The sequence below is a fragment of the Lithobates pipiens genome, unplaced genomic scaffold (genome assembly GCF_037356315.1).
Source record: "Lithobates pipiens isolate NorthernLeopardFrog02 unplaced genomic scaffold, aLitPip1_a1.2 Scaffold_13, whole genome shotgun sequence".
In the NCBI taxonomy this organism is placed as follows: domain Eukaryota; kingdom Metazoa; phylum Chordata; class Amphibia; order Anura; family Ranidae; genus Lithobates; species Lithobates pipiens.
In genome coordinates this window covers 301,234,417-301,256,888 of record NW_027507718.1, presented here as the reverse complement: position 1 = coordinate 301,256,888, position 22,472 = coordinate 301,234,417, and the positions used below count along the sequence as shown (strand labels likewise).

The window sequence follows — 22,472 nt, the reverse complement described above, 5'->3', positions numbered from 1 at the left end:
TATTGGGATTTTTTTACCAAAAATATGTAGCAGAATACATATTGGCCTAAATTGATGAAGAAATTTGATTTTAACATTTTTTTTAATGGATAGGTTATTTGTTTTTTGTTTTTTTAAATTGTCAGTCTTTTTTTGTTTATAGCGCAGAAAAAAAATAATGCAGTGTTTTACAAAAAAAAAAAAACCCACCCCTTTATATAACGTTAAATATTGCATAAGTCCCAAAATGTAGATATTAGATCAGCAAAAATAAAAAAATCATTCCGTTCTGTGTTCACGCATATAAGATATGGCTTGGCAAAATGTCAGATAAAAATTTTTATTTAAAGAAGGGACTGTATAAAGATGAAAGGAGAACAGTCATGTACTGAAGAACTGCAATGCATTCACAAACCTATTTTGCACACTATGACTGTAAACAAAATGTGCTACATATAAAAAAAACAATGTTTTCTTTATCAGAGCGTTGGAAAATACTAGTCAGACATAGATTTAAAAAAATTAAATGCTACAGCATCATGAAACTTGCCTGATTCCTTGTTTGTAATGGCTATTAAAATTTACATGTTGTCCAAGCAAAGGTGCAGAAATTCAAAATTCAAAAACAGCTTGTCAACTTGTTTATTGCATAGACTATTTTTTATAATATCCCTGACTGAGGAGTAACTGCAACATGCAATAAAGGCACAACTTATTCTGCAGAGAAATGGGTGCCACAAAGAAACATTTTCTCAGCAAACATTACATGACTAAGCATTAGAGCCGATCTGAAAATGATGCGTTGTCTAGTTTTCTGTAGGGAAGACTAGTTCATTACATCTAACAGATTGTGTGTTATGAAGGTTACTGTAGTTTTGCACCAATATGCTCGTAAAATATCTTACCATTTTCTGTGACAGTCATGGGAATGTTCACTTCCAAATAAGATCCTGCCCACACGTTCACATGCACGGCATTTGTTTCCTGTAGAAGAAAGTGCATGTTAACTAATGCAAACTCTACTGGAAGAAAATGTTCCCATATGGCAGTACAATGTGCATCTACATGTGGATGTTACTTCTGCCCTGGTTTTTTCTTAACCACTTGAATCCAAGCACCTTTACCCTATGTAAACCCCCTTGAGTTCCAGGTCTTTTTTTCAAGTTTTTCAAATGTGCTAAATTTCCTACATTGTTTTGCATTCAAGTTAGCCAATCTTGATATTATTTTTTGGGGCAGACAGTACTTTCTTTTGATACTTTAATCACATCCATACCGGCCTATTCTGGCACTCCTCTCCTACACGTAAAAATCATAATTTTTTGCTAGAAAATTATTTAGAACCCCCAAACATTCTTTTTTTTAGCAGACACCCTAGGGAATAAAATGGCGGTCGTTGCAAGTTTTTAACTCACACAGTATTTGCGCAACAATTTTTCAAACGCATTTTTTTTTGAGAAAAAAAAAGTTTCATGAATTAAAAAATAAAAAAAAACAGTAAAGTAAGCCCAATTTTTTTTTTTATACAATGTGAAAGATGATGTTATGCTGAGTAAATAGATACCCAACACGTCACACTTGAAAATTGTGCACACTCAGGGAATGGCGCCAAACATCATTACTTGAAAATCTCCATAGGCAACACTTTTTTTTTTTTGAGTTACATGGGAGGTTTAGTGCTAAAATTGTTGCTTGTGCTCTAACGCACGCGGCGATACCTCACATGTGTGGTTTGAGCAGGGTTTACATATGTGTGCGTTCGCTTCTGAGCATGAGCTACCAGGGACAGGGGCGATTTAAAAAACATTTTTTTATTGTTTATTTTACTTTATTTTATTTTTACACTTTTTTGTTTACATTTTTTTTAGCACTTTTATTCCTATTACAAGGAATACATGTAAACATTCCTTGTAATAGGAATGGTGAGCGACAGGTTCATGTTATGGAGAGATGCGGGGTCAAAAAGACCCCACATCTCTCCTCCAGGCTGGAAAGCATGAGATCAAAAAAAATAATTCACGATCTCATGCTTACCAGCCACGATTGCGGCTTTGTTTACTATCATGGCTGAACATGACGCCCGGGCCTCAGACGGTCATAGAGATGACTGGTGACCATCTGGTCACCAGAAATCTCTATGGTCATCATCCGGTGGCGGGCAATTCTTTCTCCGGTTCCCCGATTGCACGGGAGAGCCCGGAGAAGCACCAGGAGAGGGGGATGTCCCCTCCCGTCGCCTGTAAGATCGTTCAAGAGGTGGAATGCCCCTATGATTGTTCTTATGATGCAAAGAATCGCCGGCTGAAAATAAGGATATCTGAATGATGCCTGTGGCTGCAGGCATCATTCAGATATTCCCACTGAGGAGGTCATATGACAGCCTTGGGCTGGAAGTCTTTAAATGGGGTTGATTTACTAAAACCGGAGAGTGCAAGATATGGTGCAGTTCTGTATGGTAGCCAATTGGCTTCCAACTTCAGCTTGTTCAATTAAGCTTTGACAAAATAAGCCTGGAAGCTGATTGGTTTATATGCAGATCTGCACCAGACCTTGCACTCTCCAGTTTTAGTAAATGAACCCCAGTGTTTTTTTTTTTGTTTTTTGTTTTTTAATAAAAGCATTTTTTAAAGGATAGGTTCACCTTACCAAAAAATATATATATGTATTTTTTTTGCGTCGTTGTGCATTTACTTTTTTTTTTCTTTCAACAGATCATGGGTGCAGTGTCAGGCTCCAGCTTTGTGCCTGTATCCCTGTACAGTTTTTCAGTTACAGAGCTAGAGGAAGAATTAATGAACTACGAGCATGTTGGCAACCCATTCAAACTGCAAATCCATCTGCCAAGGTGGAACTCAACATAGCTGCTCTGGTTTTAAAAAGTGACAGTGGATGTGGGGAGAAGATCCCCCATCAACTGGCAATATGAGGCGAGTTCATAGGCACATATTATCTCCTAAATATGGTTCTAACATGTAACATGTTCCTAAAGGTGAACCTATCCTTTAATTTGTCTTGAATCAAACAATATCAATGTTGCAATTTTCTTCCAAGTTATGGTGAAAATATATGGTGTGGAAACAACTGTGTTAGATTTTATTTCTGAATCTTTTTTTTCTCACACTATGAAATTACAACAAAGGTCCTATCTGACCCCAAAAATGTCAAACAGAAAACAATTTGAACTGTTAGACTTTGTGTTTTGAACATTTAATAGTCTTATTTCAGAATTACCTGAATTGAAAACAAAACAAAATGTAAAAACAAAAAAAAAATTAAAAATTTTTCTAAGGACAAACAAGGCTTTTATTTGGTAGCAAATTTGAATACATATATTTTTTTATTTCCTTTGTAATACTGTAATAATACTAAAACAATTCGAAAAAATGTAGTCTTCTTGTAATTTTTCCCCAACACAGCGCTTTTGTAATTTGCACACCCCTATCAATTAACTCCGAAATACAATATACAAAGTCTGCTAATTAAAATGAGATCACATTAGTGAGGCTTTAATGTAACATAGTGGAATGGTAAAATGAGGGTAAATCACCTTGAGTGTTTTTCTGTTTTGGCGATGTTTACCAGACTATATTTTTAATAGTTTTTTTTTTTGGGACAGATGTTAATTTGGTAGCAGATTTGGATTCATATATTTTTATTTCCTTGGGGTTTATTGTGAATAAACCCGGTAAATGATCACAACTTTCTCACAGATATGCAATCGCTAAAGTTTTGAATGACCTTGTGTTCACTAATGTAAGCATGTGATGTTTGTCCAGTGAATACAAATGCCATCCTTGGAAGAGAATATTTTTATTTAACCTCATGCACAAGGTCGATTAGTTCATACAAACTACAACTTTAGAGTTTATCCACATGCCAAAGTACAGGTGTTGCATACAAAAATGAATAGCTGTTGCACACAGTGTACACTGACATTTTGGTAAACCTTTATAACATAGAGGTGCATGCTTTAAGAAATGAGTGGCTGTAGGGAGCGGCTTGAGGGTTGACAGCGGTACTCGCATAAACGTGTACAATGAAAAGGCGTTTGCCCGTATGCTATATACGTGTTTACTCGAGTACATGTACAGTCCCTCCAGGCACTGAATTTTGTAGGGACCAATCCAGATAAAAGCTGCTTCACAAATAACTGAAGGCTCACCAGCTGCATGCAAACTTACTAGAACAGTCAAATAGCACCATAAAAGGTGAAACTTTCTCAGCAGAGAGAGATATGTCCATCACATAAGGACACTAGCAAAAAACAGAGGCAATGCTGTGAGAGGGAGGGGTTATGCAGCGCAAAGGTAGGTTTTGCCATTTACCAGTGTCCATTTACCTAGAAGTGGAACATAACCCAATGGTACAAAAGTGAACTCTTCCTTGAATAAAGTGGAAGTAAAGGCAAAACCTAACTAACTTTAAAACTACTCTCAGCCACATTCTAAGATTAATCTATCTGGCCCTGTAAAGGAAAAAAAAAATCGCTATGCTTACCTGTTCTGCAGCAGCATCCTCTCTGTGCTGAAGACAGCCGACAATGGTAGGGAAATGTCTGGGAAGTGACGGAAGTAACCACAGAGTTATTATGGGGCTTCCGTTGTCGGCTGTCTCTGCTGGACACTCCTACAAGCTGAAGCTGCTGCTGACAGCTCAGCGTGGGACTGGAGCTATAGTGATTTTTTTTTCTTTACAGGGCTAAATAGATTAGGCTTACAGTGTGGCTGATAGTAGGTTTAGAGTTAGTTTTTATTATGTGTGGGCCATGTGCCATGGTCATAGATACCCACATGAATCTTTAACAGACAAAAGTTTCTTATGAATGGCTTCATTTAATTTCTGTTTAACCACTAGACGACCAGTCGCCACAGTTATACTGCTGCAGATTGGCTCGCCTGGCAAATCGCCATAGGTATACGTTGGCCGCTTTAAGACCACGGCTGTGTCATTCGCCCGGGCATGCGTGATCGCTCCTGAGAGACACAGAATGAAGATCTGTCAATGTCAACAGAGTAAGTATAAACAACGATATGTCTCCTCCTTCAGGCAGTCCCATCCTCCCACAGTTAGAATCACTCCTTAGGACACACATTCAACCTCTTGATCGGCCTCTAGTGTTAACCCCTTCCCTGCCAGTGACATCTATACAGTAATTCGCTATATAAATGTCAGTGGTCCCAAAAATGTGTCAAAAGTGTATGATCTGCCCCCCCCCCCCCCCACGCAATGACACAATCCCAATAAAAAATCGCAGATCGCCGCAATTTTTTTAACCAAAAATATGTCGAATACAACATATCAGCCTAAACTGAAGAAGAAATTTGTATTTTTATAATTTTTAGGGGGATGTTTATTATAGCAAAAAGTAAAAAATAATGCTTTTTTTTTTTTTTCAAAATTGGCTCTCTTTTTTGTTGACAGCGCAAAAAATAAAAGCTGCAGAGGTGATCAAATACTACCAAAAGAAAGCTCCATTTGTGGGGGAAAAATGACATCAATTTTGTTTGGGTACAAAGTCGCACGACCGCGCAATTGTCAGTTAAAGCGATACAGTGCTGTATCGCAAAAAATGGTCTGGTCATTAAGGGGGTAAATCCTTCCGGGGCTGAAGTGGTTACCTCAAATTCAAATGTATCTTTAACAAGTTCCATTTTTTCCTGAACATGTCAATGAAGTATGTTTTTCTCTATTAGTTATTACTAACTTCTGACTGCCTATGTACAGAGGCTCTAGCAGAAGCTGTAGATCTCTATATGTGTGAATTTTATGTCCTACAGATAGCATTTTGCCTTCAGAATTGCAGATATCACAAGCTTCTGTCTGGAATATTAATCTATTGCATCTTTATGGCAAATGTTTATTTTATAGTTCACGACAGGATGAACATAATTGAAAAAGCAGCAAAAAGGGTTCAATGCAGAACATGATATATCCTAATGGGTTTTGACATATGAACTTACATAGGTTCTTTTGAAGACTTGTGCATAAGGCATTAAATTAACTGAATTAATAGCATAGATATTGTTTTGTATATATTATGAGGAGTTGTCAACTCAGAAACCTGTGTAAGTAAAAGTGCTGCACTGGCAAAAGTTTTTCTTTTTTATATTTTATATATATATATATATATATATATATATATATATATATATATATATATATTTTTTTTTTTTTTTTTTTTTTAATGTTATATAGAGCTGTTATTGAGAAAAAGTTTTCAGTTTTACAAACAAAAGCATTACAAAAACAAAAAGCAGAAAACAAAAACTACGCCCAACGGGTGAAAACCCAAAAAATAAATACAAATATAAAGCCTTTCTTGGTTACAGTAAGGCTCCATTCGCACCAATGCAGAAACACAGGACATTATTTTTAACATGTGTTCCTATGCAATACATTCACATCAATAAATTTTTGTGTCTCTGCATTTTTGGAAAGGGTCAGAGACTATTTTAACAGCAAATGGGTTTTTTTTTTTTGTCATTTTGGTTCAATAGACTTCAATGAAGAATCTCCAAAAAAGCATGTAGTGCATTTTTACCATGATTTGCGTTTTTAAACAACAACAACAAATTTTTCACACAAACAAAACCCCATAAAAAAAAAATCGCAAAAAAATCGCGGTAAAAAAACCCAGCAGTAAGCAAAGCAAAAAACACTACAGAAATGCTCAAAAGCAACATGTATAGGTGCGAATAGGTTTCACACTGAGGCGCTTATAAACTGCCAGTAAAACACAGAGCTTTTGAAGAGCTTTCCATTCATTTCAATGGAGAGGGGTGTTATTTCACCACCCTACCAGCGCACTGCCCCAGTGTGAAAGCATTCATTGATTTTAATGAAAATGGGTTTTTGTGAGCTTTTCAGGTGCTTTTTTTTAGCGTGAAAGTTCCTGAAAAGCGCCTCAGTGTGAAAGGAGTCTAATAGTTGACACTGTGCTTTTCGTCTCAATATCAATAATTAAGCAGTTCTCCAGATACAAGCGAAAACACTAATTCCCTACCTGCCACAGGGTAAATCAGGGACTTTGTTTACAGAGAGCAAACTTTTTTAAAGTGGTTGTGTGGTCATTTTTATAAGTTTAACCTACAGGTAAGCCTATAATAAGGCTTACCTGTAGGTAAAATAAAATATCTCCTAAACCTATACGGTTTAGGAGATATTCCCCTCGCAATGCTCTGCTGACTGCAGCAGCGCATGCGCACAGCGGATTCTCGGCTGAAAGTCCGGCAGACGCCAGACCCTGCCAGAAAGAAATCTACCACGCGCATGCGCGGGAGTGACGATATATATCGGCTCTGGCCACTCACAGCGGCGGAGCCACGATACCCGGAACACACGCCAAGGGAACATGTCGGGCCTCGTTCTAAGGTATTTCATAATGAGCTAGTATGCTCAAAAAAAAAAAAAAAAAACAGTGGGTTTACTCCCACTTTAATAAGCTCATCAAGGGCACAACTGCTTTCGACATAAAGGTACCTTAAGGAGAGTGGGGCTGAGAAACAACAAAATACTAGAGGGGGGAGCGTAGGCTGGGAAAAGGACACTAATGTACTGGTTCACACCCACCCTGTTCTTGATCTTCCTATGATAATGCCTACATTTGCTATGCTGCAACAGCCACAGGCAGGTATCCTACAATGCCAGAATAGAGACAAAGAGATAGAGAGACTGATGGGGAAAAGAAGGGTAGTGTCAAACAGAAGAAAAGCAGGCCTTACTACTGATAGTTATTAGGATTAGTAGTGAATCCAAGGAGAAAGAAAAAAAACTCTAGCAAGTGGATATAAGAAGAAAAAATAAACAAAGTGTGGGGGGGGGGGGCGGCAGAGTATGTGTATGTGAGTATATAGGAGCAGCATAAAGTTAGATATGGACATAAAAGCAGATATCTGCTTTGATTAACTATAGGATGTTCAAAGAACATTGAAACAATGAAATAATGTAGGTAAGAATATCAGCTACCTTTATATGGTAGAGGTGTAACCAGACAAGTGACTTAATGAAATATGAAGCAATAATCACATGGAACCTTACTATGGCAGCATATTTACCTTAAACATACTAATGCCTGATGTATTTAAATGTGAATAATACATTTTGAATACTGTGTGTACATAAATGTAAAATATCCTTCCACTACTGCAACAGAATGTGAAGACATACATAGAGCTTCCTGTATGGTTCAGTGATTTCACACAGCTAGCCTACCACTGGGACCTGAAGCACAGAAAGACCATTGTGTTACCTAATTACGATATGACAGTTGGATTCACTGACTTAAAGCTCTTTGGGAAATACAGCCAGTTACAGTAATGGGCTAGCGGCACATATAGCTACAATATCTTTCTAGTGACATCTCAATAATGCATTCCAGTGCTTTTGCCATACAATCTCCTAACATACAGTATATTTCAAGATAAGAATATGTTACCCAATTTACTGGATTAGATACTTACTTTGTTTTTGGTAAAAAGAAGATCTATGGTAGCATTTGCAATGATGTTCATTCTTAGCTCAAACGCCTGAATCTGTCGAGGTTTGCCTGGCTGCGCAATCTCAGAAACCTTCAAAATCTGATAATCTGGTGGGAAGAAAAATTTCCACAAGCACTCCCTGCCAGGAGAAGCAAACGGTTAGTTAAACAGCAGGAATAAATCAATGGTAGAACAAAAAGCGAAGCAAAATCTGACATATCATAAGGGTGGAATAGTAGACAGAGCAATCTCAAAGTGTTTGGGCATCCATCAGTTGACCAACTGTCTATAAATTGGAGGAAGTTGTTCTCCAAACAAACCATTGTTGAGTGCCCGCAGTTAACCAAAAAGCACCCTGGCAAGCCGGAATCCTATTGGGAAAATGTTTTGTAGACTGACTAAACAAAAGTTGAATTGTTTGGCAAGAATACTCAGCAAACAAGGAGGGAATTGGCAGCATGCAACAGAGGTCAATATGCAAATACCACCCTAATGTGTATGGAATGCAGCACCAAAAACTAAACAGTCAACCCAATGATGACAAATCAATAAAATTACAAATCACAATTCATCAAATATACAAATAAATACAGACAACCTATCATCACTTAATAACTGCAAAAACTCTATTAAAAAAGTACCAAAATAAATAAAAAATGTCACCAGTTGATCAAATTATGTGCAAAAATAAAATGAATGTGAGTGAAGGAGGAGAAAGTTCCACCAATTCGAATAACTACCGTATTTTCCGGCGTATAAGACGACTGGGCGTATAAGACGACCCCCTATTTTTCAAGTGAAAACATAGGTTTTGGGCAATACTCGCGGTATAAGACTACCCCCCTTCTGAGGCAACACCATTTTAAAAAAACATTAGAACGATTAAAAAATACAAAGCAAGAATGCCAACTACTCATCCGCCATGCTGTGTTATGTCATAAAGTAAATCAAACAATAATGACACAAACAGAGATCTATTGAATGCCACAACTCTGGAAAGTAGAATTTTTCACTAACCAAACCTATACCACTTTTGGGTTACATTCTATGGGAATTGTCCACCAAAATGCATTTAATAACCCCCGTCATATGTCCCAGATTTACCTGTCCCTCTTGGGTGCCTCAGACCTCAAAGGCAAATAGCAGGATGTATAGTAGTAGGAGATCAGTGAATGGATTTACCCAGGGAAGTATGGTGAGCGGTGTATTATTTTAATGAATACAATGCCTGCTTGGATTGGCAGAGGCTGTAGCATCATCAGCCCTTGCCTCTCTCTCTCTCTCTCTCTCTCTCTCTCTCTCTCTCTCTCAAAGCCAATCCGAGCAGGCTACTCTATGTAGCCTGCTCGGATTGGCAGTGGTTGTTACTCCAATCCAAGCAGGCTCTGTATTCATTAATAGAATACATCGCTCGCCGGGATTGGCTCAACGGCGTATACTGTTTGTTGCTGAAGCCACATACAGTATTAGCAGACATTTGGGGGCTGACATCCATCGGGCAGCATTGTATACCTGTATACCCGGCGTATAAGACGACCCCCAATTTTTGGGCATTTTTTTTAAGTGTAAAAGGTAGTCTTATACGCCAGCAAATACAGTATGTGTCAACTCCTCTATGTGTTCTCCCATGAGTGAATCAGCATGTGAGTGTCACCAGACCGTCATCTCTATACAAGTTTTAGCGGTGCTTTATCGCTGTTATAGCAACGCTTTACAGCTGCTAGCGGAGCACTTTTAACCCCCGCTAACGGCGAAGAAAGGGTTTATAGCTCTTCGGCAGCACTGCCCATTCAGTTTAATAGGCACTGCTCCCGCCCCATCCCAAAGATGCTGCTTGCTGGACTTTTTTTTACCATGCTGCAAGTGCACTGCCCCAGTGTGAAAGCCCGCGGGCTTTCACACTAGGGTGGCTTGAGAGGAGCTTTTAAGGCGCTTTGCAGTCGCCTTTTTTTAGCACTAAAACGCCTGAGAAGCATCCCAGTGTGAAGGGGTCTTAAACAGCAGTGGGCTGTAAAATACTTCACCACTAGGGGGAATCTCATTGAGGCTATGGCTGAATGGAAGCAAGCTCACAGGCCAGAGCCAGATAGAAGGATCATAGTGTGGTACTTTATTAGTTCTCCATAAGACAATCCAATCAACATAAAATACAATGTAAAAATCCAAAATACAAATGAACAGTGCAGCAGAACTCACATAAATAACCATCGCATGACCTCGACTTGGTGGTGTGAGATCAGCATGCTAGCTCTACCCCGGGTGGGGAAAGCACACAGAGGAATTGACACTTAGTTATATGAATTAGTGGACTTTTTTCCTTCTTCATTCACATTTGTTTTATTTTTGCACATATATTGATGAAGTGGTACATTTTTTTTATTTCTATGTATTTTGGTTAATGTTGCACATTAATTGATGAAATAAAGATTATTGACCCACACGGAAAGACACACATGAATTTAACCGATTACCGCAGATATACTGCGGCAGGGCGGCTCTGTTGCTCGAAATAACATACCTGTATGTCATTTCGTGCAACAGACAGTGGGGAGCCAATCAGAGGGTCCGCCAGATATCAGATACCCGCTATCCGACGGCCACCTGCGATTACTCCCCAGAGAGGCAGAACGATGATCTGCCAATTGAACAAGGCAGATCACCGTTCTGAAAGGGGAGAAAATAAAGATCTTGTGTTCCTGCTAAGCAGGAACATGGATCTCTGTCTTCATTCAGTCAGACCATCTCCCATACAGTTAGCAAGCACCTCCTAGGGACACACTTAACCCTTTGATCGCCCCTGTTAACCTCTTCCCTGCCAGTGTCATTAGTACAGTAAAAGTGGATATTTTTAGCACTGATCATCGTAATAATGTTACTGGTTCCAAAAAAAGTGTCAAAATTGTCAGGTAGGGATCCGATTTGTCTGCCGCAATCCCGCTAAAAATCCCTGATCACTGCCATTACTATTTAAAAAAATTAAAAAACAAAATAAAAATGACAAAAATATGTCACATAGTTTGAAGACGCTATAACTTTTGTGCAAACCAATCAATATAAGCTTTTTGGGATTTTTTTTTACCAAAAATATGTAGCAGAATACATACATACATATATGGCCTAAATTGATGATGAAATTACATTTTTAAACATTTTTTATTGGATGTGTTTTATAGCAGAAAACAATATTGTTTTTTTTTTTCAAAATTGTCTATTTTTGTTTATAGGGCAAAAAATAAAAACCACAGAGGTGATCAAATACCACCAAAGCAAAAGCAAAAAGACATCGATCTTAATTGGCTAGTGTCGCACACCAGATAACATAGTGCTGTATCACAAAAAATGGCCTGGTCATTATGGGGGTAAAACTTTCCGGGGCTGACATGGTTAAATCAGTTTTGTTTTTCATTTATTTGTGTCTTCGCACATACCGTTATGAAGTGATGAATGTCTGTCTATATTTATTTGTACAGTATTTGATGAATTGTGATTTGTAATGTTATTGATTTGTAATCACCAGATATTTAGGTTAACTGTTTTTTTGGCACCACATTCCATACACATCCACCACAGACTGGCTTCAGAAAAAGATCATTTACCTTTTGGAGTGGCCCAGTCACAGCCCAGACCTTAACCTCATAGAAATGCTGTGGAATGACCTCAAGAGAGCCGTTCCCACCAGACATCCTGCATATGTGTCTGAGCTGAAGAAGTATTGTAAGGAGGAATGGTCAAAAATTCCTCATGAACATTGTGCAGGTCTGATCCAGAGCTCCCGAAAGCATTTGCTGCCAAAGGAGGGTTGACCAGCTATTAAACTGATTCTAAAGATTTTTTTTTGCAAAATAACAATCAGGTTATGCGTACTTGCTCTGTACAGGCGCACAGAACAGCCTTGATCCTCCACTTTTGGGGTCACCCTTGGTGGACTTGGCTCCTCCGCTTGCACAAGTGACCCCATGGTAGGCTGCTTGCTATGGGGGGCAAGCTTGATCCTGAGTCACACTGTGTGTGTCTATTGAAACACACTGTGTGGCTCAGCCCCACCCCCTGCTTTGAGGAGCTAATTGACAGCAGAAGGAGCCAATAGCTCCCACTGCTGTGGAGCCTCCTGTGAGAGGATTGGCGGCTGAGGGGAGCTGACATGGAAAGGCTTTTTCTTTTTTACTTATGCTGAGAATGCATTAAAATGAAAAGCCTTTACCTTTACAATCACTTTAACGCAGAGAGTTAACTTTTACCTCCATCATTGTGAATGTTTAAAGGGTTTGTTCAATAAAGACACAAGAAATTAGAATTGTTTGTGTGTTATTACCAGATGAGGCTCAGATCACATTTTATGGAAAATTACTGTAGAAAACCAGTTAATTCCGAGAAGCAGGGCTCACAGATACAGACAATTTTCTAATGGGGAGTGTGTTCTGAAGTGCTCTTTTTAAAATGCTAATACTCTTTCAGGAATATTCATGTCTTTCAGGAATTTTTTGTGTTGAGTAAAAACAGAATTCATGCATACCTCTGCCTATCCGCCCATGGGCCATAGTTAAAATCTGTTCCTTTTCCACAGACAATATCTAAACCCCAGCAAGGTGGTAAATCTTGCAGCTTTGCATCTTCCGAATTGCTTTCCTCTTCAACATTTTCAACAGTGTCTTCTGGGACAAGTCCTTTACATCAAACAAAATGATACATGATCACATTGTACCTTATGAATCTATTACTATATTAAATATCATATACATTACTTTTTTTTTACTATTCAAGCAAGTACTTCAAACAAGAAAACAAAATGTTTTGTACATCCATATGTGGTGCAATGGTTAAGATGGGTCCTCTGTTCTTTAGCCCCTCTGACAGCCCAGGTGAATTCAGATTGTCTTGGATGCCAAAGGTGGTCCAACACCATATTAGGTAACGATTTTGTTCTTTTATCATACTTGTTTCCATAATTGTGTCCAACCTCCGTGTATGTATATATATATATATATATATATATATATAGTTAGGGGTATCAGAGTAAAGGGGGCTGAATAGAAATGAATACCACACTTTTCAGATATTTATTTGTAAAAAAAAAATTTGAAAACCATTTATCATTTTCCTTCCACTTCACTTGCCGCTTTGTGTTGGTCTATCACATAAAATCCCAAAAATACATTTATGTCTTTGGTTGTAAAATGACAAAATGTGGAAAATTTCAAGGGGTATAAATATTTTTTCAAGACACTGTATACATTCAGGTCCATACATTATTTCTACACAGGCACAATTTTAGTTTTTTCAGGTATTTACCAAAACATATACAAGCTACAGTTATATAATGTATATGGACTGAAAGTGCACACGCTCAGGTTTAATTTCGAGGGATGCACATCCAAATTGGAGGAAGGGTTTAGGAATTACAGCTCTTAAGAATAGCCATCCCCTTTTTTCAAGGCACCAAATATAATTGGACGATTGAGTCAAAAGCTGTTTCATGGCCAGGTGTGGGCTATTCCTTTGTTATTTCTTTATCAATTAAGCAGGTAAAAGGTCTGGAGTTGATTCTAAGTGTGGTATTTGCATTTGGAATCTATTGCTGTGAACCTACATCATGCATTCAGGAGCTGACACAGGCAAGTGAAACAGGCCACTGTAAGGCTTCAAAAATGGAAAAAATCCACCATGGAGATAGCAGTAGCATTATGAGTGGCCAAACCAACAGTTTGATACATTCTGAGGAAATAACGCACTGGTGAGCTCAGCAACATAAAAAGGCCTGAACACCCATGGAAAACAACAGTGGTGGATGATTGCAGGATCGTCTCTATGGTAAAGAAAAACCCATTCACATCCAGACAAGTGAAGGACACTCTCCAGGAGGTGCGCGTATCATTGCCAAAGTCAACGATCAAGAGGAGACTTCACGAGAGCACATACAGAGGGTTCACCACTAGGTGCAAACCATTCATATGCCTGGCGAATAGAAAAGGCAGATTAGACGTTGCCAAAAAACATCTAAAAAAAGCTAGATCAGTTCTGGAGAAGCTTTCTTTGGATGGATGAAACTAAGATTAATCTGTACCAGAATGACTGGAAGAAAAAAGTGTGGAGAAGGCATGGAACAGCTCATGTGTCATGGTCGTTCCAGTAATCCAGTGGTACATGGGAGGCCTGCCCGCAGAATTCCTATGTCAAGAACTTACCAGTATCCTAGGGCGCGCGTTGGCGTGAACGGGCGCACGCGGGTGCGCATTGGTGCAAACGGGCGCACGCGGGTGCGTGTTAGTACGAACAGGCGCACGCGGGTGTGCGATGACACGAACGGGCGCACACGGGTGTGCGATGACACGAACGGGCGCACACGGGTGTGCGATGTCACAAACGGGCGCACGCAGGTGCGCGAGGTCACGAACGGTGCACGGTTACACGCGGGTGCACGCAGATGCGCCGTACAACCGTTTTTGGCGCCCAGAAGGCTTCTTAAGGGAACCTGTTAGCGTGCCTTCCTGCTGTCCAGTCTACAGCGTGTCCGGTGTTCCTGCTATCTGCTACTCTGTTAACCTTGATTCCTGTTTACTCGGCCTGTTCCTGACGATGTCTGTTTGCTGCCAGCCTCCGACCCTTGGCCTGTCTGACTACGCTTTTGCCTCTTCCTTGGAACTGTCTGCTGCCCGCCTGTTACCAACCCGGCTAGTACCCTGACTACCCCTGGCTATCCGCTGTTCCTGCTTGACTGTTGTGTCCTTCTGCCACCTGCTGGTCCGGCCCGCCTACTGAGTGTACCGGCCTCCGGCTTCTTCTGCACTTCAGGACACCTCTTCACTGCCAGCTGCTCCAGTGTCCCTGCCAAGTTCCTGTGCATCACCTGCTGCCTGCTGATCCAGCGCTCCTGTGTTACTTACGCCTCTCCAGAGGCCTCTCCAGAGGTCCAGACCGATCCTACACCTGATTGGCACTTGTGCCCTCTTGTGCCCTCTGAACTCTAGAGTCCCTGTCCCCACTTTTAGGGGTTCTCGAGCTACCAGAGGTCGCTCCCTGCTTTCTGGGCTCCTACACCAGGTACGTGACATCATGATCCAAAGCACACAACGTCATCAGTAAAACATGGTGGAGGCAGTGGGTATGCATGGCTTCCAGTGGCACTGGGTCATTGGTGCTTATTGATGATGTGACAGAAGCAGCCGGATGAAATCTGCAGTGTTTAGAGATATATACGGCCAGCCCACATTCAGCCAAATGCTTCACAGTACAGATGGACAATGATCCAAAACACATTGCAAAAGAAACCCAAGAGCTTTTGAAGGAAAATAAGTGGAATATTCTGCAATGACCGAGTCAATCACCTGATTTCAACCCAATTAAGCATGCATGTCACTTGCTGAAGGTAAAAATAAAAGGCAGAAACCCAAAAACAAAGAAAAAGTGAAGATAACTGCAGTTAGAGCCTGGCAAAGCATCAGAAAGGAGGAAATACAGTTTTTAATAATGTGCATGCCAGACTTCAGGCAGTCATTACCAGTAAAGGATTCTCAACAAAATATTAAATATTAAAAATTAACATTTTAATTATGATTATATTAATTTGTCCAATTACATTTGAGCCCCTGAAAATGGAGGGACTGTGTATAACAATGGTTGCAGTACTTAAAATTTGTAATCGATATTTGTGTTCAACCCCTTAAATTAAAGCTGAAAGTCTGCACTTCAAATTCATTTGGATCGTTTCATTTTAATTTTATTCTGGTGGCATACAGAGCCAAAAGTATAAAAATTGTGCCTGTGTCCAAATATACATGGACCCAACTGTATATGATATATTGTGCATCCGGAAAGTATTCACAACGCTTCACTTTTTCCACATCTTGTCATGTTACAGCCTCATTCCAAAATTGATTACATTCATTATTTTCCTTAAAATTCTACAAACAATACCCTATAATGACAACGTGAAAGAAGTTTGTTTAAAATCGTTGCAAATTAATAAAAAATAAAAAATGTAAAAACATCACATGTACATAAGTATTCACAGACTTTGCCATGACACTCAAAACTGAGCTCAGGTGCATCCTGTTTCCACTGATCATCCTTGAGATGTTTCTACAACTTCATTCGAGTCCACCTGTGGTAAATTCAGTTGACTGGACATGATTTGGAAAAGCACACACCTGTCTATATAAAAGGTCCCACAGTACATGAGAGAGCACAAACCAAGCCATGAAGTTCAAGGAATTGTCTGTATACCTCCGAGACAGGATTGTATTGAGGCACAGATCTGGGGAAGAGTACAGAAAAATTTCTGCAGCATTGAAGGTCCCAATGAGCACAGTGGCCTCCATCATCTGTAAATGGGACTCTTTCTAGAGCGAAAAACGCCCAGCCAAACTGAACGTAGGGGGAGAAGGGGCTTAGTCAAGGAGGTTACCAAGAACCCGATGGTCACTCTGACAGAGCTCCAGCATTTCTCTGTGGAGAGAGGAGAACCATCCAGAAGAACAACCATCTCTGCAGCACTTCACCAATCAGGCCTGTGTGGTAGTGGCCAGAGGGAAGCCACTCATTAGTAAAAGTTAGTAAAGGCACATGACATTTGAGGAAGGTTTTCCATACAAAAAGTATTATAAAGTAAGAAAAGCTCCATAAAGAGTGTGCCAATGTGGAAATAAGGCCTCACCTCTCCTAGCAGTGTCGTCATTATGTATGTGTGCACACTGCTAAGAAAGGGATCTAGGAGGGGGGTATTCCCAGGCTGACTGCTTTTCAATACAGTCCATGCAAGTACGGCCCCTTTCACATGTGCGGACCATTTGTTTTATCAGTTCAGCTAAGTTTTTTCAAAGGAAAAACAGATGAAGTTTACATCAGTTTTTTATCCATTTTTCCATCAGTTTTTTACATCTGCCAGCTAAAGTCCTTATTCACTTGAGTCCCGGAGCCATTTTTTCATGCAAGAGGGACCATTTGTCCATTTACATCTGTCTTTTTAAAAGAAAGTCTTTCCAAAAACAGATGTTGACGGATACTGAAGTAAAAGGTTGGTCATTCGTTTACATCTGTTTTTCCATAGAGATGCATTGATAACCCTTTTTCATCCATCAATGGATGGATGAAAAACGGACAAACAGTCCGTCCGCAAATGTGAAAGGGGCCTAAGGAGGAAAAAAGAAACACTCACAAATGATGCAGGCAGAATGACATGGCCCCAAGCTTATTCTGCAGGAAATGCTTGATAGATAGCAGGGAGACTGGAGAGCTTTAGGGGGTAGTTCAAGGGCACAACTCGAGTTGCTCTGAAGTTCAGCGGGCGCCAGAGACACTGCCTGCATTACGTATGTGTTTTCTTTTTGTTTTGTTTTTTTAAAGCAGGCTATTCAGACTAATATCTTTGTGCAAATCAGAGGTTGTGCTAGTCCTTGCAGAATAAAAAAGACCAGGTTTACGTTTTTGAGCAAGCTTAAATATCAACAATAATATAGTTGCTGGAAAAATACAATATCACACTACAGGAAATATTTAATTAATAGAGGAAAAACACAACATTAAAGCAATCCACAATCAGAAAAAGATGGCAGCAAACTTTTCAAGCCCGTCATAGGTTAAGTGGAACAAACTCCAAACAGAGCACAAGGGTCACAACTGTCAAGATGATGCTCATCACAGACATCGGTGGAACATATCAGGCAAGATAGAGAAACTGGAACATTACATCCAACCTTGAAATGAATTAACTGTGGAGCCAATTACTTGTATCAGCTAGCTATTTCTATCCTCTAGCTTCAGATTACCTGGCTCGTCCATGTAGTAGTAGATGTCAACATCATTAGACTGCATGACCACAAATCCTTCTCCCATGAGTCTTGGAGGCCTTAGAATAGAAAACAACAAATTGAACATCATATCTTTTCCAAGGATATTGAAAATAATATTTGCACCATATAAAGTAACTATAAGACTGTCAAATAGATGCAGGTTTATGCCAAGGCGAATAACATCTCTAGCTAGTAGCATTCACATTAAGACTAAAAATAAATATAACAAATGGGGATCCTTCCATTTTAGTCTTCCTGTGTTGTCCATAATTTTAAATAAGCAGAACTGATCCAGCTTCAATGTGGAAAGAAACTATAGAGGCCCTTCCAAGACAAAAAGTAATGTGTCTGCTGTCTTCTCTAATGGTTCATGCTGGAGTCTTGGCACTGCTGTGATCATTTACTAAATGCACAGGGATGGAAAAGAAGATTCAAATTTGGTAGTCTACAACCCAACTGGGATATATGTGTCCCATTATATAGCCCTGAAAATAACAATTTCACGTCATTTTATAACCCATATTCACAAAAGCTGGTTGTAGTCTGACCTGGTTGATTTTGGCCAGGTTGGTTGTCAACCCTCATATCTGACTACTGCAGACAACCCCAGCCAGCTGATTTTGTAGAAAACAGGAATTGTCTATGAAGGATATTTCCAGAGACTGAAACGATTCCAGATGTTGACAGTATCTGGTTGCTGACCCTCCCTCCTGTATTTGCAAAAACATGTCCACTGAGATGATACAAGAACTCGTGTTAGAATGCTTTGAAAAAGTATTCACACCCCTTGAAATTTTCCACATTTTGTCATATTACAACCAAAAAAATTAATATATTTTATTGGGATGTTATGTGATAGATCAACACAAAGTGGCACGTAATTGTGAAGTGGAAGGAAAATGATAAATGGTTTTACATTTTTTTTTTTTATATGTGAAAAGTGTGGCATACATTTGTATTCAGCCCCCCTGGGTCAATACTTTGTAGAACCACCTTTCGCTGCAATTACAGCTGTAAGTCTTTTTGGGGATGTCTCTACCAGCTTTGCACATCTAGAGAGTGAAATTGCTGCCTAATTTTTGCCTAGTCTTCTTTGCAAAATAGCTCAAGCTCTGTCACATTGGATGGAGAGCGTGTGTGAACAGCAATGTTCAAGTCTTGCCACTAGGGTTGCACCGATAATGTTTTTTTATGGGCGAGTATGAGTCCCTATAATTTCGGTGAAGTACTAGCTGATACCGAGTACCGATACTTTGCGGTGCGATTTGCGTCAATACAAAAATAAATGGAGAAAATCCCACTGCAAAGAATCACGTGATTTCCATGTGTGTATATAGAAGCGCAATCTAGTGGGCAGTTTAAAATTCACAAAATTCAGCAGAGGGGCCGCTGTTCCAATAAGTAGTTAGAGATAGATTAGAAGTTCAAAGTAGTAATCATGTATTGGAAAACTGAACAGACTGATGGCATTAGGTAAACAGATCACAGGCCCATGCAGGGAGGTGGTAGTGTGCCAGTGATGCACTGTGACTCACGCAGACTGCATTTTACTCTGCTTAGCCTGGTGGAATGAATGCAACCTCTAACCCTTGAGCTCCTGGGGCAGGCGGTGAGCCCAATGGATGCTGAATCAATGGACGGAGGCGGCAACGGCCGGCGCACCTGGGCATGACAGCTGGGTTCAGGGCTCGTTACTGCCGGCCAGGGGAGCGGGTGGAAGTGGTCCACTATGGAGACAGTACTGTGCGGGCAAACAACGAGAACGTCCATCGAGCCAGCATCCATTGGGCTCCCCACCCACCTCCAGGAGCTCCAGTTTTCCAAGAAACGATTGCTGCTTTAAACTTCTACTCTGTCTCTACCTATTACTACACATTACTACACACACACACACACACACACACACACACACACACGAGCAGTGGAGGGAAATTGCATGCAATTCCGACAGGAATCGCACCACATTCCTATTCAAATTGCATGCAATTTCTTGCAGTGCAATTTGCGCCCTTTTATTTTGTACTGCTGCAAATCGCACCGCAAAGTATCAGTTTTGGGAGCATTTGAGCTAGTACCGATACTCGTTCAAATGCCAGGTATCGGCACCGATATCGGTGCATCCCTACTTGCAACAGATTCTCAATTGTATTTAGGTCTGGATTTTGACTAGGCCATTCTAACAAATGAATATGCTTTGATCTAAAACATTCCATTGTAGCTCTGGCTGTATGTTTAGAGTTGTTGTCCTGCTGGAAGGTGAGCCTCTATCTACCCCAGTCTCAAGTCTTTTACAGAGTAACAGGATTTCTTCTAAAATGATTCTGTATTTGGCTGCATCCATCTTCCTATCAACTCTGACCAGCTCCCTGTCCCTGCTGAAGAAAAGCATCCCCACAATATGATGGTGCCACCACCATGTTTCACGGTGGGGATGGTATGTTCAGGGTGATGTGCAGTGTTTGTTTTTCACCACACATAGCGTGTGTCCCCCACATGGCTTCTTGCAAACCGCTAACGGAACTTCTTATGTCTTTCTTTTTGCCCCCCTTCCATAAAGGCAAGATCTGTGGACAGATTCTCCCACCTGAGCTGTGGATCTCTGCAGCTCCTCCAAAGTTACCATGGTCCTCTTGGCTGTTTCTCTGATTAATGCTCTCCTTGCCTGGCCTATCAGTTTAGGTCAGAGTTAGGCAACCTGGAGCCCTCCAGCAGTTGTGGTACTACATTTCCCATGAGGCACTGCAAGCCAGGAAGTTACAATTACTCCCAGAGGCATGATGGGACTTGAATTTCTGCAATAGCTGGAGGGTACCTGGTTGCCTGCCCCTGGTTTAGGTGGACGGCCATGTCTTGGTAGATTTGCAGTTGTGCCATACTCTTTCCATTTTCGGGTGATGGATTGAACAGTGCTCTGTGAGCTGTTCAAAGTTTGGGATTTTTTTTATAACTTAACCCTGCTTTAAACTTCTCCACAACTTTATCCTTGGCCTTCATGATGCTGTTTGGTTCTCTAACAAACCTCTGAGTACTTCACAGAACAGCTGTATTCATACTGAGATTAAATTGCACACAGGTGGACTCTATTTACTAATTAGGTGACTTCTGAAGGCAATTGGTTTCACTAGATTTTCACTAGGGGCATCAGAGTAAAGGGGGCTGATTACAAATGTACGCCACACTTTTCAGACATTTATTTGTAAAACATTTTGAAAACCATTTATCATTTTCCTTTCACTTCACAATTATGTGCCACACTTTGTGTTTGTCTATCTGATAGACTCTATCACATAAAATCCCCATAAAATACATTTATGTTTTTGGTTGTAACATGACAAAATGTGGAAAATTTCAAGGGGTGTGAATACTTTTTCAAAGCACTGTACATATTCAAAGTAAAGGTATTTTTAAAGCCCAACTGTAGCATCCATTAAAAAAAAAAAAACTGAAATGTAGGGTGCTGCAAGTGCTCACTCTGCAAAATCCTACTTTTTTGGTGTTTTCAAATCATTTCCAGCTGTAGTACAAAAGTCTATGGCCAAGCATGAGGCTGCAGGGAGGACCATTCTCTGTGTGGAAGTAGTGGACTCTGTCCAATGGTCCAACATGCCTCCTTGCTGGGTCAGAGCTAGGAAACCAGAAGACAGTATGAATTAGGTTGACTCGAGCACCGTAGCTCTGAGTTGGAGGCATGCCGGGCCGCCGCAGAGAGACTGCCGATTCCAGAAGAGAGCAGCTGTCTGTTCTGCAGCCTCCTGTCTGGAAATGGTTTGCAAGCCCCCCAAACAACTTTGGAAGACAAGTATTTTCAGCACTTTGACTCAAACTATATTTTTTGTAGAAGCTGCAGATTGGCTTTAAAGAAAAAATCTTGTAGAAGTTTGATGATGCCCACAATTCCATATGCTCTCTGATATAAATTGCAGATAAGTCACTGGTAATAGGATATTGAGACGTGAGAGGAAAAAGTTGATATAATCTTACAAGAAAAATGTTCGTGATTGTTTTCACTATCACACGGCTGTGATTAAATTCACATTGAAAGGAATTTTACAAGCTATCTCACCTCCTGGGTCCTGAAAAGACCGTGTTTAAAAACATTTCCTCTACTTTCAAATGCCCTTAATTTTTTAGCTTTATTTATCATGCTTGTTTGGTCTTTTCCTGAGTACTTATGTGCTTAGGGAAAACAGCCTTTTACAACATTAAATAGACCCAAATGATAATGGCTTAA

General features: G+C 40.1%; 1 protein-coding gene across 19 annotated transcripts in view; it reads right to left on the bottom strand.

The window, feature by feature from the left end:
- Positions 1–22,472, bottom strand: part of BLTP1 (bridge-like lipid transfer protein family member 1) — a 454,074-nt gene that overhangs the window by 320,317 nt on the left and 111,285 nt on the right. For all 19 annotated transcript variants that reach the window (XM_077476843.1, XM_077476844.1, XM_077476848.1 and 16 more), the window contains exons 9-12: positions 18,218–18,297; positions 12,970–13,120; positions 8,439–8,595; positions 885–963 (exon numbers count right to left, since the gene is read on the bottom strand). In XM_077476843.1, coding sequence (XP_077332969.1) covers positions 885–963; positions 8,439–8,595; positions 12,970–13,120; positions 18,218–18,297 — 467 coding nt within the window. The remainder of the gene's footprint in view (positions 1–884; positions 964–8,438; positions 8,596–12,969; positions 13,121–18,217; positions 18,298–22,472) is intronic.